Below are 11433 nucleotides of genomic sequence, written 5' to 3'. Positions count from 1 at the left end.
GTGGATGCTTCTAATAAAACTCAAAGTAGATTGCATGAGAGGGACACTGAATAAGGCAACTCATTGTAAATTTCCTTTGTATTTGTATGCATAATTAACTCTGAATATGTTTTGAATAAAGAGTTGGGGATGAAACTTGAAAGAGACAAGATGCCACTTTGATTATCTTTCGATATCACTGGATGCAAAATACTAAAATGTTATATTTGTTATAGTTTTTCCGTAGTAGCGGCAGTGAAGAGATGTATTGCAGTATTTAAAGGTATTTGGCAATCACCTTATAGTACCCTTAAGGCTACTATAATTTCTTGAAATCGCTTCACCCAGCTTTACGATGTCATAGTTTTAAAACATGTATTTTCGAACATATAATATTTTACAGCACAGTATTACTACAGATTAATCCAACTTTACCAAATTTTTTGAACCTAGTGTCTACATTCATTTTGTGAGTATTGAGATTATCTCAATTGCAGATGTATCGTGTGACTTGTGTGTCTTAACACAAGTTACTCGAATTTAGGAATGACAAAAGAGAAAACGTACTGGAGAAGAGAATCAAACGCACGAAACAATTTCCTCACAAGAATCATATAAATTCAAAGACGCAGTAACTGCTTGCCCAACTCATGATTAGGTTCTTGTCAGAGCCAAGTACATAACCATTACTTGGTAGTTCAAATTGTTTAGGAAAGAACATGGATGAATCTAATGTATCTGGTACAATTGTTGTACCAGTGGTGGTGTTGCAGGCGGCGCAAAATCGAAGGAGCAAGAAAAGTTTCATCCCCGAACTAATTGTGCAAATTCGTTGTAGAGAGATATATTAACGCATTTTCATGTTGAATATGTTCATTTTCAATTGATGGCAGTTCTGTCGCTTTTCTAAATTAGCCGTGGAAGGAACCTTATAGGCCGTGGAAATAGCAGTACCGAGATATTTGTTGTGTAGATGACTAGAATTTGGACCTAGACTTTAGGGTTATGCGAAAACATTTGCACCTAGAATCACAGCAATGGTATGGAATCCAAGATGAATTTCTGTTTCATTGAGTGAAGATAGGAATGTTTCAAATGTCAAAGAATAAAAGAATATCAATTGCTCCTCGGCCACATATAGAGATTCACAAACGAATAGAATTGGCTCAAAAAGAAAAAAAGAAAAAGAAAATTTTCTACAAATCCTATGTCTCGTGTCGTCTAGGACATGGTGCACTCGGGAGGGAGGCCTTGGGGGAATCTTTTGGCGTCCGTGCAGTAGTTGTAGATCATGTAGTTGCTCTGCACCCACTTGAGCCTCTCTTGGCTTGTCGAGTCGAGCTCTTCTGATAGCCATGCATTCCCATCCGAAGAAGATGAAGTGCTTGAAGTGCAAGATGATGAGCCAGATGACCAAACACAGGCGTTATCGGCGTTGAAGTTCCTGTAGGAAGCAGTGAAGGGCGCTTGTGTCCAGTCCGTCTTCACGAGCCCGCCTCTGGTTGCCCAGTCGTCCGCGTTCCAGAGGCTCGAGTATATCCTCATGGGCTGGGCCTTGGGGAAGGGAACACCGATGGACTCTGCGTTCTTGAACTCTCTGATGGGAGTCCCGTCCACTGAGAATCTGCAATGGTCGCAGACGAGATTTTGAGTAAATGCCGCAGAGAAAAGTGCAGTGCAATGTAGAGGCAGGTAAGATCGCATTTTGAGGATTTGATTCTTACATGATGCGTTGTGGATTCCAGAGGATGGAGTAGGTGTGGAAATCAGCAGTTGGGTCGAACCAGAGATAGAATTGCTGCTCTCGGTTGCCCTTGCCTTGGCTGAACACGTTGGTGTGAAGAATGTAGGGATCGCCGCTCAAGTTCCCCAAGAACTCGAAGTCTATCTCGTCCCACGTCGACCCTTTGGAAGATAACTGTAGAATTACAACATAGCAAAGATTAGAAATGTGATCTTGAAAAAAAAGAACGAATCTTGAAGATCAAGGGGCAGAAACTGATTAAGAAGGAGACTTACATAGTACGCGGTGACAGTGCCTGCGGAGTTGCCGGGAACGAGCTTGAGCTGCATGTCGATCTTGCCGAACAAGTACTCGTTCTTGGACTGGAAGCCGGAGCCGGAGGCCTTGTCGAGGGAGAGAGTGAGGAGGTCGCCATTGTTGAGGATCTGAGCTCGGCCATCTCCCCAGGTTATGTCGAAGTCTTGATAGAAGTTGCGGGCGGAGGCAGATTTTGCCCAAGAAACGACCACGAGCAGTAGCGTGGTGATGCAAAGCGAAGAAGCAGAAAGAGAGGCCATATTGGGCGTGTTCTGTTTGCTGCTGCTGCTGCTGCTGTAGTTGCTGAAGAGACGCAAATTCCAAGGAGATGATATGAGAGCGAAGACTGAAGAGGAGACACTGAGGGAGTAAAAGAGATGTGGGTGTTTGCGTTGCTTGATGAATTGAGAGAGATATGCAGATGGTATTTATAGCTTCGTGCCAAAGAGGGAGAAGGGGAAGACGTGTGAGAGAAGAGGAGAGGCAAAGAAGGACCGCTGGGAGTCAAATCTCAACATCAACTCAGCTGTGGACAGTTGGCTTCTGATATAAAAATTTTCATGGAAGAAGAAAGACGAATAGCAACATACCAACCCTACATCATTCTAAGAAATCATGAGGCGACGCGGTTCCAGTCGACCCGAAGCTTCCCTACGCACACCCACTCCCACGCAGAGACCAGCTCCATCGTCTCTTCACCGCCAGCTAAATTGCTTTACCAGGAGCGGTCGCTGCTTTTTCCCCAAACCTTTATTGGCCGAAAGTTAATGAATTGCTTGCCAGCTTCTCTATTTCTCTAGAGATTCACCAGTCAGAGCTGCACGCAGTTTCCTCTACTTCTTCCATTTTGACAACTCAACTAAGTTCTCGTCCCATGGGGACCAAAATACTATAATCGGATTTGTCAATACGTTCAACATGGGTGTTTGTTGAGCATATTTTATAGAAAAATATTTGCATTGGTCATACATAATATAAGAAAAGTAATAGATTAAAAGTCATAATCTTTGAATTGTGTGTACGCTTGACATCAGGGAAAAGTGCCAAAAAAGTCTTAAACCTTTTGTATTAGTGCAAATTTAGTCCTAAACCTTTTTTTGGTGCCAATTTAGTCCTAAACCTTTTGCATTGGTGCAAATTTAGTCCTAAACCTTTTTTTGGTGCCAATTCAGTCCTAAACCTTTTAAATTGGTGTCAATTCAGTCCTAAATATTTTGTTTTTGTGCCAATTTAGTCCTTCCAGCCAATTTTGACCGGAATTTGCCGACGTGGACCCCTGCCGGCCGGCGGCCAGTCACCGGTGCCGACGTGGACAACTTTAATAATATTTTAATTTTTTTTTGAATTTTTATTTTTTTTCCTTTTTTTTCTTTTTTTACACTTTTTTTTTTGGTCTCTCCCTCCTTCCTCTCGCCGGTTGCCGGTCCGGTGACCGACCAGAGGCCAGAGGCTAGCGAGCTCGACCTCGCCCCATTGACGAGGGCGGCTTTGCCCGGCGAGGGCTCGAGCCTCGCCGGAGGCCGCGGCGAGGGCGAGCCTCTCCATGGTCGGGCGAGGTCGAGCCTCGCCCAGCAACCTCGCCAGATCCGGCGAGGTCGGGCCTCGCCCGACCATGGCGAGGCTCGCCCTCGCCGCGGCCTCCCGGCGAGGGCTCGAGCCTCGCCCAGCGACCTCACCAGATCCGGAGAGCTTGTGCCTCGCCTGACCATGGCGAGGCTCGCCCTCGCCGCGGCCTCCGACGAGGGCTCGAGCCTCGCCATGGTTGGGCGAGGCCCGACCTCGCCGGATCTGGCGAGGTCGAGCCTCGCCCGACGAAGGCGAGGCTCGCCCTTGCCAGTGGCCGGCGAGGTCGAGCTCGCCGGCCTCTGGCCTCTGGCCGGTCGCCGGACCGGCGACCGGCAAGAGGAAAGAGGGAGAGACCAAAAAAAAAAGTGGAAAAAAAAAGAAAAAAAGGAAAAAATTTTAAAAATTTAAAATTTTTTAAAATATTATTAAAGTTGTCCATGTCGGCGCCACGTCGGTGCCGGTGACAGGCCGCCGGCCGGCAGGCATCCACGTCGGCAAATTCCGGTCAAAATTGGCCGGAAAGACTAAATTGGCACAAAAACAAAAGGTTTATGACTGAATTGACACCAATTTAAAAGGTTTAGGACTGAATTGGCACCAAAAAATGGTTTAGGACTAAATTGGCACAAATGCAAAAGGTTTAGGACTGAATTGACACTAAAAAAAGGTTTAGGACTAAATTGGCACTAATACAAAAGGTTTATGACTTTTTTGGCACTTTTCCCCTTGACATAAGCTCTAACAACCATGTCTCTCTCAATATGAGAAAGAAGAAAAGCCGCATGCACTTTGCATTTAGAAACAAATGGTAAGCTTGAAATCCATATACACATATGACTTTGGTCCCCAAACCATTAGCATAACTTGGAAAGTAATGTCTTCATGGGCAATGTTTCTGTCCAAAAGAAAAAGAAGATAGGGTTATACTGTTCATCGACTGTTCGCTTCCATGAAACTGTCCTTAGTTTATATTTGAATGCATATCCTCAATTCCAAAAGGCTTAGGTTGATTAGAAAAGCACAATTTATGTTTTTTTTATCCCAATATACAAATCAGTATTCCCTTTTCAGGATCATTATAACGGTGTTGTGCAAATATATATCCGATGATAGACACCTTTTCTTAAAGTACAATTACCATCCCAAATCTCACTGGACATTATTTTGTTGATAAGATTGGTGATTTCCTTTTTCATAGACCAAAGACCACATCACAAAATACACTTATACATATTAGGTGCTACACATCCCAAATCAGCACATCTCTTGGGTCGCCATTATTCTTGTATACTATACACGCCACACATATGATATGACACAACATGAGCCCTTCACATGACAGCACACTCGGGACCAAATCCACTAGGGAAGCGTTTGGTGTCAGTACAGTAATTATAGATCATGTAATCCTAAACCACCGACTTCATTTTCACTTGTCCATCTGCATCCATCTTCGCCGTGAGCCACACCGGCTGGCCCATCGGGCCGCAGGACGACGACCCGGAGGCCCAAACGCAGGCCTCAGCGCTGAAGTTCTGGTAGGAGGCCGTGAACGGGGCTTGGGTCCAATCCGTCTTCACAAGGCCGCCTCTCGTGGCCCAATCGTTGGCGTTCCACAGCGTGGAGTGGAGTCTCATCGGCTGGCTCTTTGGGAAGGCCACGCCCTTGGACTCCAGATTCCTGAACTCCCTGATGGGTGTGTTGTCCACAGAAAATCTGGAAAAAATAGAAAAAAAAAAGGAGCATACCAACTGTAATTATCTTTGAGAAGAATAAGCAAGAAGTAGCATATAGTTACACAACTTTGTGTATACCAATCTTTGCAAATACTTTAGTCTAGCTTTACTCAATTCCTTAAATGGTCGTGCGATTCAAGAGAGATAAGCAAAGCTACAAGCACGTAAGATTGATTAAAGTCCTTTCATTATCAGTAGATGATGTGATAATATATTTATATTACTCGATAAGACTTGTCATATTATTATCTGCAGAACTTTCGTAAATCGGTCATAATATGATTCTAGCATCTTTTGGTAGATAATAAAATGCATTACATGATGGTATGTGGATTCCAAAGGATCGAATAGGTGTGGAAATCAACGGTGGGATCGAACCAAAGGTAGAACTGTTGCTCTCGGTCACCTTTGCCTTGGGTGTACACATTGGTGTGCATCACGTAAGGGTCACCGCTCAAATTCCCCAAGAACTCGAAGTCTATTTCATCCCACGATGTCCCATCCGATTTCAACTGCACAAAGCAAAACCCACGACAACTAACTCATTAGTCAGCATACATCATCACTAATTTCTCCTAAAGATGAATTAAAAGATTGTGCACATATATCTATGCAAAGAGCTACATAGTAGGAGGTGACAGTGCCGGCCGAGTTCCCGGGGACTAGCTTAATTTGCATATCGACTTTCCCGAACAAGTACTAGTTCTTGGATTGGAAGCCGGAACCGGAGTCCTTGTCGAGAGAGAGCACGAGAAGCTCTCCGGAGTCGAGTATCTTGGCACGTCCATCGCCCCAATTGATGTCAAAGTCCTTGTTGAAATCACTCGCTTGAGCAACTAGCGACAAGCACGACCAAGCCACCATGGAAACTACACATAAAACCAGTCCCTTTGCTTCTGATGAGGGAGAACCCATATTGAAGGCGAAGCAGCTAGAGACTTATCTAGACAAAGAGTGGCAACAGAGATCATTTGAGTGCATGTGTTTTGGCTCTTTCTTTCTCTTCCTTTGGCTTATGGGTCCCCCCCTTATATATGGGAACGGCAGAAATTTTAAGAGGTGAGAGAGCGAGGGAAGATGTTAAGAGGGAAATGCCAAGTAGTGAGGAGAAGCAACAGATGGCGAGAGGGAAGGGGAAAGAGGCCAGAAAGAACGGCGAGGATGGGCATATAGTGACACAAGCGACCGCTCAAAGAGGAATCAATGAGCCAACACTTGTTCTAATTTCTGAGCCTGTTTCGTGCTAATCCTGAGCCTCGCACTTATTTCGTGCCTCTTATGCACCGACCCCGGGTTTGTCGGGCGGCCACGCGCCTTGCCATCTAAACCAAACTCAAACTAATATTCAAACTCAAACTCAAACTCATATTATATCTAGACGCAAACTCAAACTCAAACTCATTATTAATTTTCATATTCCTTATTCCTAAACTCAAACTCATTATCCATTCTTAATTTTCATACTCAAACTCAAGGAAAATCCACTAAACGCACCAATTAAGCTTGGTATACCCCTCCATATTCCTTATGATATTATATCTAGACCTAATACAACCTAATATTGATCTAATGTACATTGCCCAGTGTGGTGTTATCGTATCGGAATGAGAATATTATAATCCTAATTTACATCAATTTAGCCACCTCAGCATATAAGAAACCGCCACATGGTGCTTATGCTAATACATTGGTCCTACTGCATGGTATGAGTGTTTAATTTATCAGGGATCTAAAGCTTAATATGTTGGTTACAAAAGGGAGATGCTTTTTTGTAATCAGGGGGTTTCGAGCAAATGGTAATAGTGTGTACTCAACGGGCTATCTATAAACCACAATACCACAAGCGAGTGTCGACAAATTTTAGGACTAGTATTAAGGGGAGGGGGAACTCCGATGCGGGACAAGAACATGCACTACAATGTAAAAGCATGTCTTTCTTTCTTTTAAAATATTTACCATACAAGTAACACCACACCACTACTAGATTACTTAGTCAATTAAATACAAGCAGTAGACAGACGTCTTCTCTCTTAAAAGCATGGCATATTTAGCCATAGCATGAGTTCTTTCTGAGGCCAATTCAACCTACTACCACTACTAGATTACTTAGTCAATTAAATACAAGCTAGAGTAGACAGACGTTGCTTTCTATCTCTACCTCATCAAAGAAAAGGACGACTGAACAAGCTGATCCTAAAGCTTTTCCATGATTACTAGGTTCAAATAAAGAAAGACGACTGAACAAGCTGATCCTAAAGCTTTTCCATGATTACTAGGTTCAGAATAAATTATTCCTTTCCTCATTGAAACATCGGAAGGAGGACGCCTCTTCAAATTAAATATCTTGGTTAGTTCCATGTATTCTTTGCTATATGCTGCGGTTTGTAGGCCTAAACGCGTGCCATCCGTAACCAAAGTTAATGCGAAATATGGTAATTTGACGGTTGACTTGTGCTCCTCTTTCCTTTTGCTTTAGGACCGACTTTGGGCAAGCTAAGACATATCACATAGACACCAACGTACCTCAATGCTTTCGTGACAGATGACATAGTTCGACGGCTATTTATATCAGAAAGTCAAAGACACCCAACTACCCAAGAAGGATTATGTATTTATAGTTTCAATTTTTCCTTTCTCCCACTCCAAAAGGCTCCATAGTGGACTTTGCTTGTTGCTTGTATAAAGCTTCTTGAGATGGTGTCCTTAAGTTGAACCCCAGACCTACCGAGAAGTATCTTGTACATCATAGAATGCAACAGTGATGCATGAAGAAATCAATCAATTAGAAACGATCATTACAAAATTCAAACACAAATATTAATGGGGATATGCCGACTGCATCATATTAGCCATACAACCGATGTATAAGATACTTTAACCTCTATCACATGCAACTACGCTGGATATTGACTAATGTACTCATAGACATCTTTGTATGCTCACATACCAGGACTTTAGTGGATTTTAATCTATTTGGTTGGTCTTAATTTGACATCCCTCTCATGCATTTGCAATCTAAATCTTCTATAGGAAAAAAATTAGTAATTTAATTGGTAGATTATGTCTCCACACATAGATAAACTTTTTTATAATCTTTGAGCACTCGAGGTTGATATTAGACATGGCCATGGTTCGGAACCGGCGGTTCCAGTTCGTGGCCATGTATGAACCGGAACCGGCGGTTCTGGGCCGGTTCTGGTTCCGGCCCGGCTCGAAACCGGCCGGTAAAAATTAAAAAAATAAATTATGAAATAAAAAAATAATGAATTATCAAATTATGAAATAATTTATTATTCAATATAAAATGTAATCAAAATGTACATTGTAATCAAATTTTGGGAAAAAAGAGTTTCTCCACTTATCTGTAGTTTTTTTTTTGGCCGGTTCCAAAATTGTCGGAACCGGGGGGCCCGGTCAACGGGCCGGTCCCTGGTTTGACCTGGGCCGGTTCCGGGCCGAAACCGGCCCGTGGCCATGTCTAGTTGATATCAATTATGAAAAAATTGCCAGTCTAAAAAAAAATATTGATTTTTTCTAGAAACCACTAGGAATTTATCTTTTAACAACTAGCCACCACATAAACCTGCTCCAAGTGACAAAAAAATTTGGCCCTCATGTCGGCCTTTACCTGGCTAGATCTTTCTAGAAAGCATTTTGGACTGTAGCCTTTGGGTACATTTATGCATGTAAATCATAAAAAGTTATGAGCAATGCCAAAAATATTAAAATCAGGGCGTACAAGCTTAATTTATAGTGTGATGTGCAAGATTGTTATAGATTTATAAATATGATCAACTTTTTTAAATATCTACTTATCGTTAGAATTATATGCACAAACATAACGAAATTGAGAGTAAAGACGAGAAAGAGAAGTCGAGACACGAGGTTTTATTATAATTTACCCTTAAACTATTCAGGTTCACCCTAAAATTAGAACTACATCTAGTAGAAAAATTTCACTGTAACTAGCACCTTTTACTTTTTTTTTTACAATTTTTAATTACAAGAGAAATTTATTATATATAGACAACAGTTGTTCATGAATCAAAATTTAAATTATCAATAAAATACAAATCAAAATTATAAAAATCCTTTGATGGCCAAGGAGTTCTGCCCCCTGTGACCCCCACCGGGGCGGCCTTCCAGACCCCGCCTTCTTACTAGAGAGCGAAATTCCTATGCCCTTTTGTCGGTAAAAAGTCTGAAACACATCCACTGCTTACAAAATGGGACAGAACCCTATCCTTATTGTAGTACTGCCTCCATCACAAGCTGTCATGTTTTAATTGCGCTCCAGAAGCTGCTAGAGACAGCAGCACACTAACCACGGCTCTCATGATTAGTCGGTCAATCGTGTCACCCCTTTATACCACGCGCTATTAGACTCCAATAGAAACCAATGAACTCGAGCCCCATGTTCTTATCCACAACCACAAAGGACAGCAGGGAAGAAGCAACCATGCTGCTTCTACAGCCACCCCAATTAGTCCCATCCCATCCCATCCCACCACATAACACCCGTCCAGAAAGACCCCACAAATAATAAAAAAATGTTAGGAGGGGCTGATGAAATGAATTTGTACTGGTCGTCATCATTTAAGATGATAACGAAGACCCTTTTAAAAATTGAGAGTTGCCAATAAGCTTTTTCGCCTTGGTTTTTGGTTTCCAGCTGTGAAACTCTTCACTTCCTAGGACCCACCAACCAAAAAAATATGGCCAAATTGCGTTTTACCATTTCGTAAATTGGAACAGTACTCAACACGCCAAACGCTTCATATAAATACCCTCTTCCGAGCCTTGAACAACCATCATCCTTGAGTTCCAAGTTCTTTCAACACCCCAAAAAAGTCCACCCACTTTCCCACACCGCCATAGCAAAAAGTCCCACTTCAACTAAGGTCGCGACTAAGCATTTTGCCAATGGCCACCTCGATTTCTCCAAACTCATTTCCTAGGACGACCATGTTGGTCGTGTGCGCCATCCTCATCAGCTCCTCCGTGGTCGCTTTGGCCGGCAACTTTTACCAAGATTTCGATGTCACTTTCGGAGATGGCCGGGTCCAGGTACTGAACAACGGCCAGCTAGTCGCTCTCTCCCTGGACAAGGCCTCTGGCTCCGGCTTCAGGTCCAAGAACCAATACCTCTACGGCAAGTTCGATATGCAAATCAAGCTCGTCCCCGGCAACTCCGCCGGCACCGTCACCACCTTCTACGTAAGTATGATCGACTCGCTTGACTAAAAATCCGTCTTTGATCAATACTTAAGTAGCCAAAGGGATTTCGATTAATGGTGCTAACACGAATGATGTCATTCTTGTTTTGCAGTTGCACTCGGACGGATCAACCTGGGACGAGGTAGACTTGGAGTTCTTGGGGAACTTGAGCGGCGACCCTTACATCCTGCACACTAACTTGTACAGCCAAGGCAAAGGCAATAGGGAGCAGCAATTCTATCTCTGGTTCGACCCGACAGCCGACTTTCACACTTACTCTGTTCTCTGGAATCCTTCGCACATCGTGTAAGTACTTCTCGTCCTAATCATGTAAACCTTTGAACAAACAAATTTCCTCCTAAAGTAACGCCGATTGGAGGTCCTTCACAACATAACGAATGACGGGTCTCTTTTCTTGCTTGCTAAAAAAACAGGTACTATGTGGATGGGACTCCAATAAGGGAGTTCAAGAACTTGGAAGCAGCAGGGGTCGCGTACCCGAAGAGCCAGCCCATGACCCTCTACTCGTCCCTATGGGACGCCGAGGACTGGGCCACCCGGGGCGGCCTCGTGAAGACCGACTGGTCGCAAGCGCCTTTCACCGCCTCCTTCAGGGGCTTCAATGTGAGCGCGTGCGTTTGGTCCAACGGAGCCTCCTCGTGCCCTTCTTCCTCGGCCGCGGCGGCGAAATACCCATGGTTTTCTCAGCAACTCGATGCGGCGAGCCAGCAGACGATGAAGTCGGTCCAGCAGAAGTACATGATCTACGACTATTGCCAGGACACCAAGCGATTCCCTCAGGGCTTGCCTCTGGAGTGCACCCTAAGGACTAAGTCATGAGATCATGCACATAAACAAAAATATGATAATGTTCATAAGTATGCCTTCATTCCA

General features: G+C 43.5%; 2 protein-coding genes and 1 pseudogene across 2 annotated transcripts; 1 reads left to right on the top strand and 2 right to left on the bottom strand.

The window, feature by feature from the left end:
* Positions 1-1022: 1022 nt before the first annotated feature.
* On the bottom strand, positions 1023-2430 carry LOC115666402 (probable xyloglucan endotransglucosylase/hydrolase protein 23). The gene is made up of 3 exons (XM_030588136.2): positions 1999-2430; positions 1704-1897; positions 1023-1603 (listed from the first exon to the last, which is right to left on the bottom strand). The coding sequence occupies exons 1-3, from the start codon at positions 2278-2280 to the stop codon at positions 1201-1203; spliced, it is 879 nt and encodes a 292-aa protein (XP_030443996.2). The 5' UTR covers positions 2281-2430; the 3' UTR covers positions 1023-1200.
* A 2349-nt stretch (positions 2431-4779) lies between these two features.
* Positions 4780-6237, bottom strand: LOC115677485 (probable xyloglucan endotransglucosylase/hydrolase protein 25; annotated as a pseudogene).
* Positions 6238-10123: 3886 nt separating this feature from the next.
* On the top strand, positions 10124-11400 carry LOC115677484 (probable xyloglucan endotransglucosylase/hydrolase protein 23). Its single transcript, XM_030600662.2, has 3 exons — positions 10124-10539; positions 10652-10845; positions 10974-11400. The coding sequence occupies exons 1-3, from the start codon at positions 10246-10248 to the stop codon at positions 11377-11379; spliced, it is 894 nt and encodes a 297-aa protein (XP_030456522.1). The 5' UTR covers positions 10124-10245; the 3' UTR covers positions 11380-11400.
* Positions 11401-11433: the final 33 nt, after the last annotated feature.

This window comes from Syzygium oleosum, unplaced genomic scaffold (genome assembly GCF_021117445.2).
Source record: "Syzygium oleosum isolate NSW1041296 unplaced genomic scaffold, Sole_v2.1 Sole_v2.21, whole genome shotgun sequence".
Taxonomy (NCBI): domain Eukaryota; kingdom Viridiplantae; phylum Streptophyta; class Magnoliopsida; order Myrtales; family Myrtaceae; genus Syzygium; species Syzygium oleosum.
Note: the sequence above shows the minus strand (reverse complement) of the source record. Positions and strands in the feature narration are given on the sequence as shown.